This window comes from Sander vitreus, chromosome 1 (genome assembly GCF_031162955.1).
Source record: "Sander vitreus isolate 19-12246 chromosome 1, sanVit1, whole genome shotgun sequence".
Taxonomy (NCBI): Eukaryota; Metazoa; Chordata; class Actinopteri; order Perciformes; family Percidae; genus Sander; species Sander vitreus.
In genome coordinates this window covers 6,922,725-6,947,367 of record NC_135855.1, presented here as the reverse complement: position 1 = coordinate 6,947,367, position 24,643 = coordinate 6,922,725, and the positions used below count along the sequence as shown (strand labels likewise).

At 40.3% G+C, this 24,643-nt stretch overlaps 1 protein-coding gene across 1 annotated transcript in view; it reads left to right on the top strand.

The window, feature by feature from the left end:
* The window catches only part of LOC144521553 (mucin-5B-like), a 64,486-nt gene that overhangs the window by 28,007 nt on the left and 11,836 nt on the right, over positions 1–24,643 (top strand). The window contains 9 exon segments of the mRNA XM_078256111.1: positions 1,352–1,499; positions 5,512–5,555; positions 5,730–5,914; positions 11,872–13,177; positions 14,435–14,899; positions 16,520–16,782; positions 18,861–19,032; positions 22,839–23,086; positions 23,249–23,432. Coding sequence (XP_078112237.1) covers positions 1,352–1,499; positions 5,512–5,555; positions 5,730–5,914; positions 11,872–13,177; positions 14,435–14,899; positions 16,520–16,782; positions 18,861–19,032; positions 22,839–23,086; positions 23,249–23,432 — 3,015 coding nt within the window.

The following is a 24,643-nucleotide window of genomic DNA, read 5'->3' as shown; positions in this document are numbered from 1 at the left end:
ATATAATATAATTAATGTATACAACCATTTAGCCATGGTATCTATAGCTCTTTTTATTTATTGTCGGTCATTTTTGTTTTATTGTCTCAGTCTCTTTTCTGGTTATTTCTAGTGAGGTTGTATATTTATAATTGTAAATTATTTGTATATGCAGGCTGCAAAGTGCGTCTATCATCTTACACTGTTCCACTTGTGTAAGAGTTGACATCTAACGCAATTTATTTTGCATTATTTATTAGGGTTCAAACCCTGAAGTGGTTAGAGCCCTATTGTTTTTTCTCCGGTTTACTATTATTTATTATTCGTCATTTTCCGTTGTGGCTCAAATAGCCGTGAGCTGAAATGAGCTAGAAACAACAAACTTGGCCCAAAGACTGGAAATTATGTGCATTCGGTTCCCAAGAAACATGAGCCCAAATGGCTGCATGGTGGCACTATAATTAATGATAAAAAAACAACGGCCATGCCTCTCGCCCCTTAAATCCGATTGACTTAGAATTTCTCACACATATGCAACTCAACGTGCGCTACAGAAAAGCCTCTTGGACCATAAATGTCCGCCATGATGGATTCTTTGCTATTTTCATAATGTCAAAAATAGTAAAATTAATAGAACTTTGTCAATTTTAATTATATGAACACCAACATTAGTATGCAGCTTTGCAGGACTAGATACACATTTGTACTATAAATGAGCAATAATGGTCTAAAACCATTGCTGCCATCAATCAAAGAACTGCAGGAAAAGAACTAACAGGAAATTGGCCATAACCCTCTAACAGTTTGTCCAATAATCATACAAATTATAACATACCTTTAGTCCGTCTTGAGGAATAGGCCTACGCAACGATTTTAGGCTTAATCCATAGAGGGCGCCAAAAATACTACAAATATGTAGTATGTATGGATGGAATTTCACCAAAATTGGTACACATGGTCTGCGGGCATGTAATACCCAGGATCTGAAGTGTCATATTGATTGGTGCATGTCGGCGTGGTCTTTTTGGCATTATATGCTAAATTATGCCTTTTCTCAAGTTACTGGGGTCTAGAACAAGCTAGAGACATTACATTTGTCACCATAACTGATGGTAATGTGCTAATGCTTCCCATAAAACATGATGCCATTTGGCCTGATGGTGGCGCTATAACTTAAGGCCAAAACTTTGAAATATATATATTCCACAAGTACTTTTACTTTTACTTTTACTCGAGTATAATGTCTTAACGTAACAGTAGTTTTACTTGAGCACAATATTTTAGTACTCTTTCCATCTTTGAATAGTGTTTACCATGTAGCTATACTTGTATTTCTACAAAGATTAATCAAAATGGTATAATGGTGTTGCAGGCTGCTATCCACAGTGTCCCCCAACCGAGCCCTACTTTGATGAAGACACCATGAAGTGCACTGCCTGGGACCAATGTGGCTGCTATGATGACATAAACACCCATTACAGCATTGGAGAAAAGGTTCCATCGAACAACTGTTACACTTGGTAGGTCTTTTTGTCACACTAAGGGCTTGGCACACAGTAGGCAATGATGCATATGCAGTACCACATTTGGACATGCACACTGTGTAGTGGTGTAAAAGAACTGAGAGAGATTGCATCCTTACTCGGACCAATCAGCTTAGGCCATATTGACAGACCAATGAAATAGCCACTGACCACTGAAGCATTGCCTGTATGCAATGCGTGGATGAAAATGTCATACCCCAAATCACAATTGCGTTCCGGCGTCTTGCCTGCCCGACTCGCAGATTTTATTGTCTCTACAAGTACTTGAAAGAACAATCACGTCTTTATTAGGCTAATATCTATTTTTCACTCTAAGCACTCCTGCAATTAACCTCCATGCCTTCCTCTGCCTCTGGGATGCAAGTAAGCCACACACCCCTCAGCCTGGCGGTCAATCTTAAAACCATTATGACGTGACAAAGTGTAACTGTGTTTACACACCGGGGATGGTTTTTCGTGGCATTAATTTGCACGTCAATATATTTTTTCAAACAGTTATTTTGTCCTGACTACTTTCACACAGAACGCTAATATAACACAGTGATAAAGCGACGTTATTGTTTTTCGAAACGCAGTAGAGTTTTCTGAGCATGGACAACAACACAGATGCTGCTGTTTGAACCATAGACTGTATAGACGGCAAACTTTGTTACTCCTTTGAAACTTGACAAAGACAGCGTTTCCCAGAGACAATCTTTCCTTTCTTACCTTTAACAATAAAGCCCTAAACATATGATACACTCTGCGTAACTGTTTACCAGATGGAATTACATTGACTACGAGAATTTTGCTAAAAGAAAACTCAATAAATAGCATACAGTAGCTTAGTGTTAGCTTTTCCTGCTTCAGTTTCCTGACCGTGCTCAGACAGTACAAGGGGAGACGGGGCTGAAGTCTCTGGAGCTAACTAAGCTAATCCCTGTCACTCCACTCAGCAGCCGGGAAATAAGACAGGACACCTCTGTTGGTCTTGAGGAGCTGCAGCATTTATTTGTGCTCAAACTGCAGACTCTAGCTACTGTACATTCACTTGAGATCCTTACCGCTAAACTTTAACTCTCCTCTGCACCAATCGCTCTCTCTCGTCCGCTCACACTGCATCTCCCGTCACTTTCTCTCTCACTTCAGCAGCGTCCCCAGAAGGACCTCAAACTGTGCCACCAACATTGTAGATGAGCTGGCCCGAATGTTTGAAACTTTTATTGAACAACTGTTGCCAATTCACATTGCTGCCGGTATGAATAGTTTTTGATGAATAGTTTTGTGTGGTTTATTCGTCACGCCCCCCCCGCTGTGTAATGGGCTTAAGAATGTCGGTGAACAAGAAACAACTGCCTTCACAAACAGCATCTCCTTCGGGGAATCATTTCAAAAACAGTAGCAGAAGCTAACATAGTGGACACCATTTTGCAGGCTTTAGACTCCCTAGTGGAGTTTGCCTGTTCTATTTGTTTTTTTCTCTGGGTCCCCCAGCTTCCTGCCACAGTACAAAGACATACCAGTTAATTGGTGACTTTAAAATGCACCTAGGTTTGAATGTAAGCATTATTTGGTTGTCTGTCTCTATGTATCAGCCCTATGATTGACTGGCGAAATGTTCAATTTCTTTGAAAGAATTACACTTATCTCTTAAGAACACAAATAAAGATAAAGCACCCTGATATACCATACCGTCTGAATTGTTGCTGCACTTCTGGGATATTTATACAGTCTGTGGAACACGATTGTTTCATGGTCACATGAATATTGCTTTTATTTTCTATTGCCCCAAAAAGGGGAAGGATCTCACTTTGTTCTAATTATTGCCTATTTCTTTAAATTTATGCAGATATTAAGTTCTGTTCCAATTTGTTAGTCTCGTGATTGGCTAAAGACATGAATAAACTGATGAAGTTAAATCAGTCAAGTGTCCTGAAAGGGCATCTGGCAGAGGACACTATTATTATACAAGCCTTTTATACATAAAATACTTTGTTGTTTGGAGGGATTGAGTGGGGTGTCTATAGATAGTTTTAGAACAATTTGGTTTAGGGAGAGAGTTTAGTATGTTAACTTTTATGAATTTGAATGCCTCTGCCATGGTCTCTATAAATGGTTTACATTTTATTGTCTCTACAAGTACTTGAAAGAACAATCACGTCTTTATTAGGCTAATATCTATTTTTCACTCTAAGCACTCCTGCAATTAACCTCCATGCCTTCCTCTGCCTCTGGGATGCAAGTAAGCCACACACCCCTCAGCCTGGCGGTCAATCTTAAAACCATTATGACGTGACAAAGTGTAACTGTGTTTACACACCGGGGATGGTTTTTCGTGGCATTAATTTGCACGTCAATATATTTTTTCAAACAGTTATTTTGTCCTGACTACTTTCACACAGAACGCTAATATAACACAGTGATAAAGCGACGTTATTGTTTTTCGAAACGCAGTAGAGTTTTCTGAGCATGGACAACAACACAGATGCTGCTGTTTGAACCATAGACTGTATAGACGGCAAACTTTGTTACTCCTTTGAAACTTGACAAAGACAGCGTTTCCCAGAGACAATCTTTCCTTTCTTACCTTTAACAATAAAGCCCTAAACATATGATACACTCTGCGTAACTGTTTACCAGATGGAATTACATTGACTACGAGAATTTTGCTAAAAGAAAACTCAATAAATAGCATACAGTAGCTTAGTGTTAGCTTTTCCTGCTTCAGTTTCCTGACCGTGCTCAGACAGTACAAGGGGAGACGGGGCTGAAGTCTCTGGAGCTAACTAAGCTAATCCCTGTCACTCCACTCAGCAGCCGGGAAATAAGACAGGACACCTCTGTTGGTCTTGAGGAGCTGCAGCATTTATTTGTGCTCAAACTGCAGACTCTAGCTACTGTACATTCACTTGAGATCCTTACCGCTAAACTTTAACTCTCCTCTGCACCAATCGCTCTCTCTCGTCCGCTCACACTGCATCTCCCGTCACTTTCTCTCTCACTTCAGCAGCGTCCCCAGAAGGACCTCAAACTGTGCCACCAACATTGTAGATGAGCTGGCCCGAATGTTTGAAACTTTTATTGAACAACTGTTGCCAATTCACATTGCTGCCGGTATGAATAGTTTTTTGATGAATAGTTTTGTGTGGTTTATTCGTCACGCCCCCGCTGTGTAATGGGCTTAAGAATGTCGGTGAACAAGAAACAACTGCCTTCACAAACAGCATCTCCTTCGGGGGAATCATTTCAAAAAACAGTAGCAGAAGCTAACATAGTGGACACCATTTTGCAGGCTTTAGACTCCCTAGTGGAGTTTGCCTGTTCTATTTGTTTTTTTCTCTGGGTCCCCCAGCTTCCTGCCACAGTACAAAGACATACCAGTTAATTGGTGACTTTAAAAATGCACCTAGGTTTGAATGTAAGCATTATTTGGTTGTCTGTCTCTATGTATCAGCCCTATGATTGACTGGCGAAATGTTCAATTTCTTTGAAAGAATTACACTTATCTCTTAAGAACACAAATAAAGATAAAGCACCCTGATATACCATACCGTCTGAATTGTTGCTGCACTTCTGGGATATTTATACAGTCTGTGGAACACGATTGTTTCATGGTCACATGAATATTGCTTTTATTTTCTATTGCCCCAAAAAGGGGAAGGATCTCACTTTGTTCTAATTATTGCCTATTTCTTTAAATTTATGCAGATATTAAGTTCTGTTCCAATTTGTTAGTCTCGTGATTGGCTAAAGACATGAATAAACTGATGAAGTTAAATCAGTCAAGTGTCCTGAAAGGGCATCTGGCAGAGGACACTATTATTATACAAGCCTTTTATACATAAAATACTTTGTTGTTTGGAGGGATTGAGTGGGGTGTCTATAGATAGTTTTAGAACAATTTGGTTTAGGGAGAGAGTTTAGTATGTTAACTTTTATGAATTTGAATGCCTCTGCCATGGTCTCTATTAATGGTTTACATTCCCTTCCCTTCCTTTCTATTTCAAAGCTCCTGTACAGTCTCTGGAATAAGATGCAACTACAATGTAAACTGTAAGTAAATGAGTAAACATATACACTGACTTTATGTATTTATTAATGTAGACACACACACACACACACACACATACATATACATACATACATACATATACATATATATATATATATATATATATCGGGTGAATGTTCTAAGAAAATTGAAAAAATTATACTCTTGATCTGCAGCTTGCACATGCTTCATTAATGGAAAAACCTACATATATGGGGCAACCATCTACAACACCACAGACGGACTAGGAAACTGCATCATAGCTGAGTGCGGGGCCGATGGGACCATAAACAGAAGTATGTACCCGTGCCTAACTACTACCACAGCAAATCCTACAACTACCCCTTTTGCATTCAGCACAGTTGGAAAAACAACTTCAGGTAAGAAAATCTATGCAACCACCCGAACCACAGATCTTGCTTTCATATTCACGATAACCGGTGGAAATGTTTTAAGACAAATGGAAATTACAAAAACAAAACACAAAAACGAGTAATGTGGACAATTATATATACTAATACTAATAATATAATACTTTTACAATTTTGCAAATGTCTGATTTTATCACAGTTGTTGTTACTACGTCATTGGCAAAAACCACACTGGGAACCACATCCAAACCTAAACAAACAACAACGGGAAAGGTTGAGACAACAAAACCACCTAAAGAAGTCACCACTGGCCCAGTAACAAGCTCTACCACAGTTGGTGTTGAAACTACCACCTCCGTGCCAGGTGTCACAACAACAAGCCCTGAAACAACAGTCGTAACATCAAAACCTTCTGTTGTTACCACAACTATTGAAGTACCGTCACCAACAACTACAGAAACCACAACCAAATCTGTAGAGACAACAATCTCAGAAAAGACAACAGCAAAGATTGCGACAACAAAACCACCTAAAGAAGTCACCACTGGCCCAGTAACAAGCTCTACCACAGTTGGTGTAGAAACTACCACCTCCGTGCCAGGTGTCACAACAACAAGCCCTGAAACAACAGTCGTAACATCAAAACCTTCTGTTGTTACCACAACTATTGAAGTACCGTCACCAACAACTACAGAAACCACAACCAAATCTGTAGAGACAACAATCTCAGAAAAGACAACAGCAAAGATTGCGACAACAAAACCACCTAAAGAAGTCACCACTGGCCCAGTAACAGGCTCTACCACAACTGTTGTTGAAACTACCACCTCCGTGCCAGGTGTCACAACAAAAAGCCCTGAAACAACAGTCTTAACATCAAAACCTTCTGTTGTTACCACAACTATTGAAGTACCGTCACCAACAACTACAGAAACCACAACCAAATCTGTAGAGACAACAATCTCAGAAAAGACAACAGCAAAAGTTGCGACAACAAAACCACCTAAAGAAGTAACCACTGGCCCAGTAACAAGCTCTACCACAGCTGTTGTTGAAACTACCACCTCCGTGCCAGGTGTCACAACAACAAGCCCTGAAACAACAGTTGTAACATCAAAACCTTCTGTTGTTACCACAACTATTGAAGTACCGTCACCAACAACTACAGAAACCACAACCAAATCTGTAGAGACAACAGAATCTCAGAAAACGACAACAGCAAAGATTGCGACAACAAAACCACCTAAAGAAGTCACCACTGGCCCTGTAACAAGCTCTACCACAGCTGTTGTAGAAACTACCACCTCGGTGCCAGGTGTCACAACAACAAGCCCTGAAACAACAGTCGTAACATCAAAACCTTCTGTTGTTACCACAACTATTGAAGTACCGTCACCAACAACTACAGAAACTACAACCAAATCTGTAGAGACAACAATCTCAGAAAAGACAACAGCAAAAGTTGCGACAACAAAACCACCTAAAGAAGTCACCACTGGCCCAGTAACAAGCTCTACCACAGCTGTTGTTGAAACTACCACCTCCGTGCCAGGTGTCACAACAACAAGCCCTGAAACAACAGTTGTAACATCAAAACCTTCTGTTGTTACCACAACTATTGAAGTACCGTCACCAACAACTATAGAAACCACAACCAAATCTGTAGAGACAACAATCTCAGAAAAGACAACAGCAAAGATTGCGACAACAAAACCACCTAAAGAAGTCACCACTGGCCCAGTAACAAGCTTTCTACCACAGCTGTTGTTGAAACTACCACCTCCGTGCCAGGTGTCACAACAACAAGCCCTGAAACAACAGTCGTAACATCAAAACCTTCTGTTGTTACCACAACTATTGAAGTACCGTCACCAACAACTACAGAAACCACAACCAAATCTGTAGAGACAACAATCTCAGAAAAGACAACAGCAAAAGGTTGCGACAACAAAACCACCTAAAGAAGTCACCACTGGCCCAGTAACAAGCTTTCTACCACAGCTGTTGTTGAAACTACCACCTCCGTGCCAGGTGTCACAACAACAAGCCCTGAAACAACAGTCGTAACATCAAAACCTTCTGTTGTTACCACAACTATTGAAGTACCGTCACCAACAACTACAGAAACCACAACCAAATCTGTAGAGACAACAATCTCAGAAAAGACAACAGCAAAGATTGCGACAACAAAACCACCTAAAGAAGTCACCACTGGCCCAGTAACAAGCTTTCTACCACAGCTGTTGTTGAAACTACCACCTCCGTGCCAGGTGTCACAACAACAAGCCCTGAAACAACAGTCGTAACATCAAAACCTTCTGTTGTTACCACAACTATTGAAGTACCGTCACCAACAACTACAGAAACCACAACCAAATCTGTAGAGACAACAATCTCAGAAAAGACAACAGCAAAGATTGCGACAACAAAACCACCTAAAGAAGTCACCACTGGCCCAGTAACAAGCTCTACCACAGCTGTTGTTGAAACTACCACCTCCGTGCCAGGTGTCACAACAACAAGCCCTGAAACAACAGTTGTAACATCAAAACCTTCTGTTGTTACCACAACTATTGAAGTACCGTCACCAACAACTACAGAAACCACAACCAAATCTGTAGAGACAACAATCTCAGAAAAGACAACAGCAAAGATTGCGACAACAAAACCACCTAAAGAAGTCACCACTGGCCCAGTAACAAGCTCTACCACAGCTGTTGTTGAAACTACCACCTCCGTGCCAGGTGTCACAACAACAAGCCCTGAAACAACAGTTGTAACATCAAAACCTTCTGTTGTTACCACAACTATTGAAGTACCGTCACCAACAACTACAGAAACCACAACCAAATCTGTAGAGACAACAATCTCAGAAAAGACAACAGCAAAGATTGCGACAACAAAACCACCTAAAGAAGTCACCACTGGCCCAGTAACAAGCTCTACCACAGCTGTTGTTGAAACTACCACCTCCGTGCCAGGTGTCACAACAACAAGCCCTGAAACAACAGTCGTAACATCAAAACCTTCTGTTGTTACCACAACTATTGAAGTACCGTCACCAACAACTACAGAAACCACAACCAAATCTGTAGAGACAACAATCTCAGAAAAGACAACAGCAAAGATTGCGACAACAAAACCACCTAAAGAAGTCACCACTGGCCCAGTAACAAGCTCTACCACAGCTGTTGTTGAAACTACCACCTCCGTGCCAGGTGTCACAACAACAAGCCCTGAAACAACAGTTGTAACATCAAAACCTTCTGTTGTTACCACAACTATTGAAGTACCGTCACCAACAACTACAGAAACCACAACCAAATCTGTAGAGACAACAATCTCAGAAAAGACAACAGCAAAGATTGCGACAACAAAACCACCTAAAGAAGTCACCACTGGCCCAGTAAAAAGCTCTACCACAGCTGTTGTAGAAACTACCACCTCCGTGCCAGGTGTCACAACAACAAGCCCTGAAACAACAGTCGTAACATCAAAACCTTCTGTTGTTACCACAACTATTGAAGTACCGTCACCAACAACTACAGAAACCACAACCAAATCTGTAGAGACAACAATCTCAGAAAAGACAACAGCAAAGGTTGCGACAACAAAACCACCTAAAGAAGTCACCACTGGCCCAGTAACAAGCTCTACCACAGCTGTTGTTGAAACTACCACCTCCGTGCCAGGTGTCACAACAACAAGCCCTGAAACAACAGTTGCAACATCAAAACCTTCTGTTGTTACCACAACTATTGAAGTACCGTCACCAACAACTACAGAAACCACAACCAAATCTGTAGAGACAACAGAATCTCAGAAAACCACAACAGCAAAGATTGCGACAACAAAACCACCTAAAGAAGTCACAACTGGCCCAGTAACAAGCTCTACCACAGCTGTTGTAGAAACTACCACCTCCGTGCCAGGTGTCACAACAATAATCCCTGAAACAACAGTTGCAACATCAAAACCTTCTGTTGTTACCACAACTATTGAAGTACCGTCACCAACAACTACAGAAACCACAACCAAATCTGTAGCGACAACAATCTCAGAAAAGACAACACCAACGATTGCGACAACAAAACCACATAAAGAAGTCACCACTGGCCCTGTAACAAGCTCTACCACAGCTGTTGTAGAAACTACCACCTCCGTGCCAGGTGTCACAACAATAAGCCCTGAAACAACAGTTGTAACATCAAAACCTTCTGTTGTTACCACAACTATTGAAGTACCGTCACCAACAACTACAGAAACCACAACCAAATCTGTAGAGACAACAGACTCAGAAAACACAACACCAAAGATTGCGACAACAAAACCACCTAAAGAAGTCACCACTGGCCCAGTAACAGGCTCTACCACAGCTGTTGTTGAAACTACCACCTCCGTGCCAGCTGTCACAACAACAAGCCCTGAAACAACAGTTGTAACATCAAAACCTTCTGTTGTTACCACAACTATTGAAGTACCATCACCAACAACTACAGAAACCACAACCAAATCTGTAGAGACAACAATCTCAGAAAAGACAACAGCAAAGATTGCGACAACAAAACCACATAAAGAAGTCACCACTGGCCCAGTAACAAGCTCTACCACAGCTGTTGTAGAAACTACCACCTCCGTGCCAGGTGTCACAACAATAATCCCTGAAACAACAGTCGCAACATCAAAACCTTCTGTTGTTACCACAACTATTGAAGTACCGTCACCAACAACTACAGAAACCACAACCAAATCTGTAGAGACAACAATCTCAGAAAACGACAACAGCAAACGATTGCGACAACAAAACCACCTAAAGAAGTCACCACTGGCCCAGTAACTAGGCTCTACCACAGCTGTTGTTGAAACTACCACCTCCGTGCCAGCTGTCACAACAACAAGCCCTGAAACAACAGTCGTAACATCAAAACCTTCTGTTGTTACCACAACTATTGAAGAACCGTCACCAACAACTACAGAAACCACAACCAAATCTGTAGAGACAACAATCTCAGAAAAGACAACAGCAAAGGTTGCGACAACAAAACCACCTAAAGAAGTCACCACTGGCCCAGTAACAAGCTCTACCACAGCTATTCTTGAAACTACCACTTCCGTGCCAGGTATCACAACAGCAAGCCCTGAAACAACAGTCGTAACATCAAAACCTTCTGTTGTTACCACAACTATTGAAGTACCGTCACCAACAACTATAGAAACCACAACCAAATCTGTAGAGACAACAGAATTAGAAACCACAACAGCAACGATTGCGACAACAAAACCACCTAAAGAAGTCACAACTGGCCCCGTAACAAGCTCTACCACAGCTGTTGTAGAAACTACCACCTCCGTGCCAGGTGTCACAACAACAAGCCCTGAAACAACAGTCGTAACATCAAAACCTTCTGTTGTTACCACAACTATTGAAGTACCGTCACCAACAACTACAGAAACCACAACCAAATCTGTAGAGACAACAATCTCAGAAAAGACAACAGCAAAGGTTGCGACAACAAAACCACCTAAAGAAGTCACCACTGGCCCAGTAACAAGCTCTACCACAGCTGTTGTTGAAACTACCACCTCCGTGCCAGGTGTCACAACAACAAGCCCTGAAACAACAGTCGTAACATCAAAACCTTCTGTTGTTACCACAACTATTGAAGTACCGTCACCAACAACTACAGAAACCACAACCAAATCTGTAGAGACAACAATCTCAGAAAAGACAACAGCAAAGATTGCGACAACAAAACCACCTAAAGAAGTCACCACTGGCCCAGTAACAAGCTCTACCACAGCTGTTGTTGAAACTACCACCTCCGTGCCAGGTGTCACAACAACAAGCCCTGAAACAACAGTCGTAACATCAAAACCTTCTGTTGTTACCACAACTATTGAAGTACCGTCACCAACAACTACAGAAACCACAACCAAATCTGTAGAGACAACAATCTCAGAAAAGACAACAGCAAAGGTTGCGACAACAAAACCACCTAAAGAAGTCACCACTGGCCCAGTAACAAGCTCTACCACAGCTGTTGTTGAAACTACCACCTCCGTGCCAGGTGTCACAACAACAAGCCCTGAAACAACAGTTGTAACATCAAAACCTTCTGTTGTTACCACAACTATTGAAGTACCGTCACCAACAACTACAGAAACCACAACCAAATCTGTAGAGACAACAGAATCTCAGAAAACCACAACAGCAAAGATTGCGACAACAAAACCACCTAAAGAAGTCACCACTGGCCCTGTAACAAGCTCTACCACAGCTGTTGTAGAAACTACCACCTCGGTGCCAGGTGTCACAACAACAAGCCCTGAAACAACAGTCGTAACATCAAAACCTTCTGTTGTTACCACAACTATTGAAGTACCGTCACCAACAACTATAGAAACCACAACCAAATCTGTAGAGACAACAATCTCAAAAAAGACAACAGCAAAGGTTGCGACAACAAAACCACCTAAAGAAGTCACCACTGGCCCAGTAACAAGCTCTACCACAGCTGTTGTTGAAACTACCACCTCCGTGCCAGGTGTCACAACAACAAGCCCTGAAACAACAGTTGCAACATCAAAACCTTCTGTTGTTACCACAACTATTGAAGTACCGTCACCAACAACTACAGAAACCACAACCAAATCTGTAGAGACAACAATCTCAGAAAAGACAACAGCAAAGGCTGCGACAACAAAACCACCTAAAGTCACCACTGGCCCAGTAACAAGCTCTACCACAGCTGTTGTTGAAACTACCACCTCCGTGCCAGGTGTCACAACAACAAGCCCTGAAACAACAGTTGTAACATCAAAACCTTCTGTTGTTACCACAACTATTGAAGTACCGTCACCAACAACTATAGAAACCACAACCAAATCTGTAGAGACAACAGAATTAGAAACCACAACAGCAACGATTGCGACAACAAAACCACTTAAAGAAGTCACCACTGGCCCAGTAACTAGCTCTACCACAGCTGTTGTTGAAACTACCACCTCCGTGCCAGCTGTCACAACAACAAGCCCTGAAACAACAGTTGTAACATCAAAACCTTCTGTTGTTACCACAACTATTGAAGTACCGTCACCAACAACTATAGAAACCACAACCAAATCTGTAGAGACAACAATCTCAGAAAAGACAACAGCAAAGATTGCGACAACAAAACCACCTAAAGAAGTCACCACTGGCCCAGTAACAAGCTCTACCACAGCTGTTGTTGAAACTACCACCTCCGTGCCAGGTGTCACAACAACAAGCCCTGAAACAACAGTTGCAACATCAAAACCTTCTGTTGTTACCACAACTATTGAAGTACCGTCACCAACAACTACAGAAACCACAACGAAATCTGTAGCGACAACAATCTCAGAAAAGACAACAGCAAAGATTGCGACAACAAAACCACCTAAAGAAGTCACTACTGGCCCTGTAACAAGCTCTACCACAGCTGTTGTAGAAACTACCACCTCCGTGCCAGGTGTCACAACAACAAGCCCTGAAACAACAGTCGTAACATCAAAACCTTCTGTTGTTACCACAACTATTGAAGTACCGTCACCAACAACTACAGAAACCACAACCAAATCTGTAGAGACAACAATCTCAGAAAAAACAACAGCAAAGGTTGCGACAACAAAACCACCTAAAGAAGTCACCACTGGCCCAGTAACAAGCTCTACCACAGCTGTTGTAGAAACTACCACCTCCGTGCCAGGTGTCACAACAACAAGCCCTGAAACAACAGTCGTAACATCAAAACCTTCTGTTGTTACCACAACTATTGAAGTACCGTCACCAACAACTACAGAAACCACAACCAAATCTGTAGAGACAACAGAATTTCAGAAAACGACAACAGCAAAGATTGCGACAACAAAACCACCTAAAGAAGTCACCACTGGCCCAGTAACAAGCTCTACCACAGCTGTTGTTGAAACTACCACCTCCGTGCCAGGTGTCACAACAACAAGCCCTGAAACAACAGTTGCAACATCAAAACCTTCTGTTGTTACCACAACTATTGAAGTACCGTCACCAACAACTACAGAAACCACAACCAAATCTGTAGAGACAACAATCTCAGAAAAGACAACACCAAAGATTGCGACAACAAAACCACCTAAAGAAGTCACCACTGGCCCAGTAACAGGCTCTACCACAGCTGTTGTTGAAACTACCACCTCCGTGCCAGCTGTCACAACAACAAGCCCTGAAACAACAGTTGTAACATCAAAACCTTCTGTTGTTACCACAACTATTGAAGTACCGTCACCAACAACTACAGAAACCACAACCAAATCTGTAGAGACAACAATCTCAGAAAAGACAACAGCAAAGGTTGAGACAACAACACCACCTAAAGTCACCACTGGCCCAGTAACAGGCTCTACCACAGCTTTTGTTGAAACTACCACCTCCGTGCCAGGTGTCACAACAATAAGCCCTGAAACAACAGTTGTAACATCAAAACCTTCTGTTGTTACCACAACTATTGAAGTACCGTCACCAACAACTACAGAAACCACAACCAAATCTGTAGAGACAACAATCTCAGAAAAGACAACAGCAAAGATTGCGACAACAAAACCACCTAAAGAAGTCACCACTGGCCCAGTAACAGGCTCTACCACAGCTGTTGTTGAAACTACCACCTCCGTGCCAGGTGTCACAACAACAAGCCGAGAGACAACAGTTGGTGAAGTCACAGGAAAACCACAAACACCAACTGTAATTACTAAACCTTCTATTTTGGAAACAACAACCATTGTGGCTTCAACTGTAACTACAGCAGCAACAGCTAAAGCTACAACTTCCATTAGCCCAATAACACAGACTCTTCCAGGCAGCACAACTGTTTACACTACCCTACCAGCCAGGACCACGGTTGTTTCTACACCATCACTGTTTACCACAACTACAACAATATGTGTGTGCATTGTAAATGGGACTTCACACCGTTCTGGTAAGTGATTATTTATTTCTTTAAATTTTTACCTCAATCTTGTTTTTTTTATTACACCTTCTAAGCATAGAAGGCTGCAGAGATTCTTTTTGTTTTTGCTTTTTCAGATCAGTATTTCATTTTTACTCATCTCATTCCACGGTCTAAAATTAAATTAGTCCTTAATACATTCAAAGCCTTAAGCCTAAAGTCTTCTTTTCTCTTTTTCATCATTCAACATTTGATTGAACAGTGAATTTCCATCCATTATCATTTGTACAATTTTACACAGAAGCATATTTTTATTTTGCGCAATGAATGTGTATTCAGTCTCCTCCAGTAGGGTTTTGATAGCCATGTCAAAATCAGTTAAGCTTAGTTTTCATTGATAAAACAGTATACAACAGCATTTCTGTAGAATCCATGGCCAACACTAAGCAATTGCACATTTTAGTTTTGTGTTGTTTTTATTAATGTGTTCCCATATTTTGCTATTCATGCAACCTCTGTCCAAACAGTTTGTTTTTCATTCATTTTCACAAAGATATACATTTAATAGTACACACAAAACATTAACACACTACCCTATACACAGACATTTTCAAAAGATAACATACCAGCATTAAATTATCTCCCACAAAAGAACTTAAAGATATATTATGTAATAATTCAGCATTGGTGGAGAGCACCTTCAGCGCCTGGCTCTAAAAACTGCGGGCGCCTCGATCTCGTGAGGTTATTGTTGTCCACGTATGCATGACGTCAGAGCAAGTCGGGATCAAGTCAGACACAAATCTCACCGGTATGCATTGGGTGGCAATAGCCGGTGATCAATTCTGCGAGGCCTGACTCATGTTGCACGGACCTATAATATCTGTGCAGCTAATCAGTAGGTGTACTCTCACAGTCAGCAGTGGGAAGAAAAGCAGACCCACAAACCACACACACACACACACACACACACACACACACACACACACACACACACACACACACACAAACCCTGTGACACTTGAGAGAATAAAAACAAAACTATGAAAAGTTGCTACAGAGCTGACAGTTAACTGAACACTGATCCAGCTGTGTTCCAGCTGCCGTCTGAACTAACATTACCAAAATGTTTTTAATATAATATTAATAGTATAGTCTGTTCTCTGGTAAATCATAATCAAACCCAAATGGAAAGCATTTTGTTTTTACAGTTTTTAATCGGAATGAAAATCTGTGGAATTTAGTGCAATCTTTTTGCTTATAACGTGATACACGATATTGTTTTTAAAATAACAAAGAATTTTGGTTTAAAATCTGCAAAAAATCTGCGGTTTCATTGGAATTGCAGAAACCGTGTGGGCCTGCTCATCATTATCTACTATATAGTCCTGACTTCAGAGATATTCAGGAACTGCTCATTAATGATTCTTTAATATTAAAGAATCATCAATAAGCAATCAGAGTTGCCACTCAGAATACAGACTTTTCACAATAAGAGTCTTCTTTTTGTAACACAGCCCCTTGTCTTTTTTTTCAAGCAGGGCTAATTTCAGTCTGAGCACCCACTCTCTCTTAACAATATATTTTTTATAAATCAGTAATCCTTTTATTTGGTATACTAAACTTGTATCTCCACTCTTTTTTTCACAGGGGACTTGGTGTATAATGTCACTGATGGCTTAGGATGGTGTTATGTTGCATATTGCAATGCATCTTGTAAAGTTGATACACAATCCAGTCTATGCCCCACAACACAACCCAGCACAACTGCACGTTCTACCACTGCAGTGATTGGCACCACTACAAAGGCACCAATTTCTTCCACCACAACTATTCCTACCTCTTCTCCCACTCCATCAACGACCGCATCTACAACTACCGTGGACTGCAATGATGTGAATCCACCAAGAAAGGTGTGATATAGATAAAATGTGTTTTTATTCAGGATTGTGTTTCCAAAAGACTTGCATTTTAGCATTTTATTTACCAGTAGCCGCTTAGTGTACAGGAACACACCTATGGGGACTTTTCAGTTAAACCTAAAGGGATACTTTGCCGATATACCAACTTTGTATCATAATAATACTGGTAGTATGTATAAATGAACTATGTTAAACTTCATTACATCTTACCAGTGCCCAGATTTCCCTACATACAGGCCAGCAGAAAAACGCATATGTATGTATAGAAGTGGATCAAAGAGAGAGCCGCCTCTCTGACTCAAACTCTGGCTAAACTCAGACTAAACTATAAAACTAGACAGTGCTGATCAAATATAAACCAAGATTCTGTTACTGTATGGCTACTTCTCACCTAAAGTGTTATGTGAGTGAGTGAGTGAGTGAGTGAGTGAGTGAGAGTGATTTTAAGCTTACTGTTTAACTGTAATTCAAGATTGTTTGTTATCAGCTGGCCGCCATATTGATTCTGTAACATGCTCACATTACATTACCCACCGGCAGAAGTGTTTATTGGTGCAGTGCAGTGCATTCTGGTAGTTGTAGGTTTTTTACCTTTTGAGCGAAAGGACCAATTTAAAAAATGCTTTCCCCATTCGACTGCCGACTTTTATGAAAATACCCTCTTTCCAGCAGTGAAATACTTCTGTCAGCTCTCAACACAAATTAAGTGTCTTTGCGCCAGGGGAGTGAGGCAGACAGACCGGGGTGTGCTAGCTGGCTAAATTAGCATTAGATTAGTCGTCTATCTATACGGCTAACGTTAATGTCTCTGGTGAACTCATTCCTGGGTTCGCCTAGTGCTTCTTTTATCCGTGGTCAAAACAGTTATACTAAAAATAACTTTATGAGTGTGTTGAACGATGTTGTAACCCTATAATGTTACCCACCAAGCATTAGCATTAGCTACTTGTCAACCAGCACATTGTGGATCAATATTTGTATCAATAAATAAGGTATCTGCTGTATTACTGTTTTGCAAAGTGGCATGTAGCTAATTAATCACAAAATGATGCCTTGGCAGAAAAAGCAGTATTACGGTTACAAGTATTTAACGTATCATGTGGGTGCCAGTGTTTTGACCATAGACAGTAAAATTAATGGACAAAGTAGACTTGCAACAGAGAGCAGTGATGTCTATTAGAATAACAGCTATAGACAATAGCTAACTAAACTAAAATGCTAGTTAACATTAGTAATTAAACTAAAATAGCTAATGTAAGTTGAAACTGCCTGCGAGCTTTTCCTGTACTGTACGGTAATTTGTCTATTATGTGACAGAAAGTTGCGTGGTTATGACACAATCGTTAGCCTATTTTTACAAAAACGCCTGCTACAGGGCCATAACATGAGATACAAGTTAATGCAGCCTTTTATACATCGTGGTTTCTTTAGAAATAAACAATGGACAAATAAAGTCTTTAAACGCTTCAGATGTAAAGTTATTCGCTGTCAAAGTGACGCCAAAATGAATGGCAGTCAATGGGATGCTAACGGCTGGGTGATGGCTTATAAGCTTCAAAATGGCTCCATAGTAGGTACGCTTTGCGGAGGCTGGCTTACTCCCTTGGTTTTGACAGAAGTTACGAGTAACTAGAGGGTGAAAGGTAATATTACGCCACTGACAGGCAACTAAAGGAAACGTCCCTTGTCAGAAATAAAATAACAGATTTCTCTGGGTTTGACATTTGGTGGAAACATTTGGGATAGTACACAACTCTAAAAAATATGTAACATAGGTATGGTCGTTTTTAGATATTTTAATGCAGAAATGTTACATATTGTACCTTTTAAGACCATCTCTTCCAAACCTCTCCTGGTGTCTCTATTTCCAAAGTGTCATCATGAACGCCCATCTATAATGTATGATAATATATTCTTTCTGATCCCACCGCATATCCAAATGTGCCACAGGTGCACCAGACAAGTCTGGCCACGAGTCGTGCATATTGAAAAATTTGTTGCATTATCCTTTATTGTTTTACACACCTGTGGTTTCCTGTATAACTTACTGCTTCTCGATACCTATCCAGAATGGACAATCCTGGAAGGTCAGCAACTGCACCACAGCTACCTGCACCAATGGCAAGGTCACAGAGACAGCTACTCCCTGTCCCACAGTACAACAACCCATCTGTGCCAATGGGCGCCAAGTTGTCAAAGTCTATGATGATAACGGATGCTGCTTCCACTATGAATGTGAATGTAAGTTGAAAAACCCTTGGAAGTGCAGTTTACCACTTTCGACTTTTATATGCAGCCGAGGATCTTGTGTAAGTGTGATACTACTTGACGCAACTTTTGCAAATGAATAGAAATTGCTGTAGAAACTAGAAAGCACTGAGGGCCAGATTTACTGTGCAAATGTGCGCTGCAGTTTTCGTAGAATTTGTGGCAGCAATCTGCCCTGCGATCTGCGCAATCAGCCCTTCAGATGCAATGAAGTGAAGGAAAGCACATTCTTGCAGTTCAACTGTGACATGACAGTGACGAGATCCCCAAACTCAAAGAAATAAGGTAGTGATCTTGATTAGAAAACTTTAAATTTGGCCACAGTTCAACCCTACCTGAGATAAACGGTTAGACTATTCTCAAATTATTAATCATAAGATGATGATATTGTCATCTTTAGCCTATATCTAATTATTTATACACTAGGAAGCAATAAACAGGTTAAAGATTTTTCATTTGATTGATGGCAGAGGCGTCGTTAGGCTTGGGCGTCCCTGGCTACAGCCCCGAATGTTTTATGAATAGCCCTGGAACGATTTTGGAAAAATAATCTAATTGTGATTTTTATTCACCAATATTGCGATTGCGATTTAATATGCAATTATTTTTTACGCTCTTTGTCTTCTGTATTATTCAACAAAGAACACAAGATTAGACAGATTAAAGAAACTGTTCTTTACTGCAGGCCAGGCCTGTATGTGATGATGAAATTAGGTGATCCATGAATTTATATGAATGACATCTTTTATTTAACTACTTCAGTCACAGTAGTATATTGAGCACCGACCAAGCCTGGTGTAAACATTCATATAAAAGTCAGAAACAAATCACACAAACTGCATCTGCAAGTGCAGATTGCATTGAAATATAAAAACAAATATATGGCTTTACAACACTTAGTAGTATTTAGATTATTATTTACTGTAATAAACATATGTAAACATGTGGATTGCACTTTTTAAACACTGTCTTTGAACTTTACTAGACAGTTAAATAAATAAAATATAGTATATATATATATATATATATTACTGATCTCCAGTCAGTAACAAAACAAAAATGCAGAAAATAAAAGGAGAGAAATATCTGCCTGTACCTCTTTGAAAATATTTAGGTAACTCAAAGTTAAATGTAATCACTGTCTGAACATTATTTTCTAAATATTAATCGTAATTATCTGTAGTCAGTAACAGCAACACACAACGCAGACTAAAGTGCAGTGAGTATGACACTACCAGCCATAGTGATCCTGATCACACAGGAAGCAATTTCTCGCTCCGATCCAGCTCCAGTCAGTGTATACTTCATACTCGCATTACATCTATCACCAAATCTGCCTTTTTTCATCTTAAAAACATCCCACGGACTCCGGCCAAAACTCTCTGACTCCGTGGCAGAAACCCTCATATGGTTTCATGAAAGGCGTTATATAAATAAGTTGTTATTATTATTATTATTATTATTATTATTATTATTATTATTACTACTGTATGGTTCTCAGTAGCTCAAAGTCTTTTTTGCTGGGCAAACCAGCATATCCACTTTTGCTGGTTTAGATGACGAGCGAGTGCAAGTCACTATATTCCCTCCAGTGCTAAACAGACAGAGCCGTGAACCCAGGCTTGGTGACCATACTAAGGGGCATCATGTCTTCGGCGATAAACTCCATTACTGCTTGAGTAATTTCCTTGTTCCGTTTAAAGTACGTTCATATGGAGTTAACGTTACGCTTTCAAACATTTCGGTGAGTGATGCCTGTTGGGTGGTATTTTGCTTACTTGACAAACTGGTGTTCGGCATTTCGTAAATGGCTTTGTGGGGTTTTTTTTTAAGTGCTGATACAGGTTTGTAGTGTTACCCCGTGAGGTAGCAACGTTAGCAAGACAGGTTTTACACAATACCTGAAGCTGCGCATCATCTTCTTTTTTTAAACCAAAATAGTCCCACACAAGTGACATACTGTTCTTATTTGGGACTACCGTTTCTGTCGAGCCTGAGGCCATTGTACAACAGGTCAAGGTACGGCGTAACGTTAGCGTGCCAAGTTGATGCTTTCTCTGCGGAGTGCAGACTGCTTTGCTCTCGCGAGTCACATGACCAAATCGCAGCCTTTGCGATTAGCAAATCGCGTTTTAACATATTGCGATATATTTGCAAATGCGATTAATCGTTCAGCCCAGGCACAAAGTTTTGAGCATGAGCAGAAATCTTGCTCAAACACATCTGAAATATTACAGTCCAGGGGTTTATTAATGCATTCAAATGAATTAATGTATAATTGAGGTGAATAATTGTCAAATGCACATTTAAGGAGGTTACTTCCCCAACAAAAGATGCAAAAGAGCAAAGAGTAAATTCTGCCTAGGCTACATGTGTGCTGACTCAGATAGAGTTAGAAAAGTCGATCGACAGGAGAATAAATAGTTGAAAGCAATACAGAATGCCTGAGAGCCTTACTGCAATATATTCCATTATGTTTTTATATTTGGATTGTAATCTATGTTTCCTTTTACATAAAGATATTTCCAGTGTACATTGATTTAAAAAAAAAAAGGTATTAATAGCTATTTTAATAGCTATTTAACCTACATCTACAAACTGGGCAGCTAAAATAAACATGCACTGGCTATTAACAAGCTGGGCAAGCCAATCCCCGTTTTGCATTTTAGTCAAATGGGTCCGGGCTAAGTCCCGAACCTCCCCAAGTCCTAGAAACACACCTGATTGATGGTCGAGTTCAAATTAAAGTTTGATGAACACCAAAATACCCAGTCTACCAGTATTTGCATTACAATCAGTAATTGTGTTAATTGATGATAGCCTATTGCATCATTTTTTTGTTTCTCTTAATCATATAATAAGAGTTTTGTAGTTATATACAAGCCTATATTTAATCCACATTTCGTTTTAATCATCACAACCTTCCTTATAGCTGGTGTGAATCTTGTTTGTGTTATGTTTGGTCTGATCTTCAGAGGCACAGAACTTTCTTGGAAATTTGACAGTAAAATCTGGAGGAATACATAATTGGTCTCTGTTAAAATGTATCCTCCTGTTATTTGCGTGATTCTCCATTAAATGCATATGCAATATAAAGCAAGAGATGCACTTTGCAAACATTCGCATGAATTACAAGCAATATTCCCTTCCAGCCTGGTGTATCCATTTGATAAATCCTGCATCCCATCTGCACCTGAATACAAAGTGCAAAACCACCGTAACTGTGCATACCACTGCTAATAAGCACAATCGTTTTTGTTATGTTTATTTGTTATTGTAATCATGGAAAATGTTTGGAAATGTTTAATTTGCCATTAGATCTGCATTAAAAATCCACAGTGATATGTGAAATGCCATTCAAACCATTCCTTGATAATCAACCAATTACAGCAAAATGGCATGGCAAATCACAAAAAACATGTTTTATTCAAATATGTTATCTAGAAAATGCGTTTAACATTTCTAGGAGCAGTGGGTAAATTAAACAATTTGTCTTGTTTCAGCATTTAGGAGCAAATTGTCACATAATGAATCCAGGTGCACATCAAAAGTTGCTCATGTATTTCTTGGGCCATCGTCGGTCTTTCTACTGAATTACATCAAAATTACTTCAGTTGTAGTGGGGCTGCTAAATCATCTAACTACTAAAATGATTCTGTAGTATTATATATTATTTATTGTCAATAAAAAAAAACAAAGCCTTCTTGTTGGAGGTAATTAGGTTTTCTGCCTGTTCCAGTTGTTTCTTCTTCTTACAGTTGTTCGTCTTTATCCTGCAGGTGTGTGCAGTGTCTGGGCTAGATCCCACTACATGACGTTTGATGGAAACTCATACGATTTCAACAAGAACTGCTCTTACTACCTGGTCAAAGAGATTATTACTAAATATAACCTGATTATCATGGTAAATAACCATGCCTGTGACCCTTCAGACAGCACGTTCTGTCCACAGGCTCTCACTGTTACATACCAATCCTACACAGTAGTTTTGACTCAGTTGAATACTTCAGGATCACCAGTTAATGTGGTAAGCAACTATTCAAATTGTTAAAGACATTTGTTGTTTTAGTGTTAGTATCTCACCTACTTAATTATTTTGAGAGAACTGATTTAATGTTAACCTGTCAATTAAAGTAGTGTGGTGCATGGTACAGTCTTGTCTCATGTGTTTTGTCTCCTTGTCCTACAGGTGTATGTGAATCAGAAACGTATGTATCCCGCCTATACAAATTCTGTCCTACGCCTTACTAGCACAGATATGGTGATCACATTGGAGATACCGGAGATCGACACAAAAGTGGTCTATAGGGGCAGCTCGTTCAGCATTGACCTTTCTTATTCCCTCTTTGGTGGGAACACTGAGGGACAGTGTGGTGAGTTAGCAGAACACTTGATTATTAACCTATTGAACTAACCTATTGAACTAGTTCCTGCTATCCTTGACGTCAGTCCCTCTGTCCACATTGTCCACATTCCACATTGTGCACGCTGGCACCAGTGACATCATGTCCGTGGATGACGTTCTCGAGATCAGGCTGAGAGAGAAAAGACCAGATCTTTAATTTTGGTTTCATATATAAACTACAATTTCATTCAAATTAATTTTTTAAAGGGTCATTTTGGGGGTTTTATACCTGGATCTTATTTTCCCATGCATTGTTGTCTAAGTTTAGCCTGACAAGCCAGACCCACATCAAGATGTTGGGTCTGGGAACTCACCATTGGCAGGGCTCAATCCGAGGGGCGGGATAAACGGTTGTCTTTCAAATTCCCTCTGCACTCACTCGCCAACCAGAGCAACGCTAGTTGATAGATTAAACTTTTGCCGTATCCGGTCGGCAAAACTCCGAACACATCTTCCTTTTTTAAGAATGACTTCAGTGCTTAACTCCAAGTCTTCCAGAGTCGCGGCCAAAGCCGATTCGAAAGACCGCTGTTCGCCAGCAGCAGCCATCTTCTTTGTTTTCAAGTAGCAGGGAATTCACGCAGAACCGTCGCAACTCTGCTGTCCTTATGTTAAGCCCGCCCACCGACTCTATACACGATGTGATTGGCCTTACCAGAATTTGGTTTTTTCAGCTCGCAAGCCAACGGAGAGTTGCTAGACTGACCCTGGCTGCAAATTAAATTTGCAGGCTTCTAAGCTAGTCTAAGTTACAAATGTGAACAAAATTGAAATTGGTTCAGTATTGAGTGAGAAGGCTGTAACTGGCACCATGGCTAACTTTAGCGTGCATGGAGGATTCATTGTTAACATTAACAAACTAAGAGATTGAAAACTACAAACTAGATTGATCTGATTAATAGGACTCAAACCAGCTTAATGTGGTTCCTTCAATGCCAATTAAATATTCCAGTCTCTAAATGAAGTGTGTTTTACGATGATAAAATTACTGTTTATTTAAATGGAGTCTGGTGGGTTTGGCGATAGCTATTTCTCACAGTTTAATGTTAAACAGAAAGGATCTTACTCTTTAACAAAAAGGTCGGCCTCTATAGGGATCCTTTCCATAATGCTGTCAGACAATAATCTGAGCCTGTCAGTGGTAAAACAAGCACTTTTTGTGGGTGTAAATTGGCACAA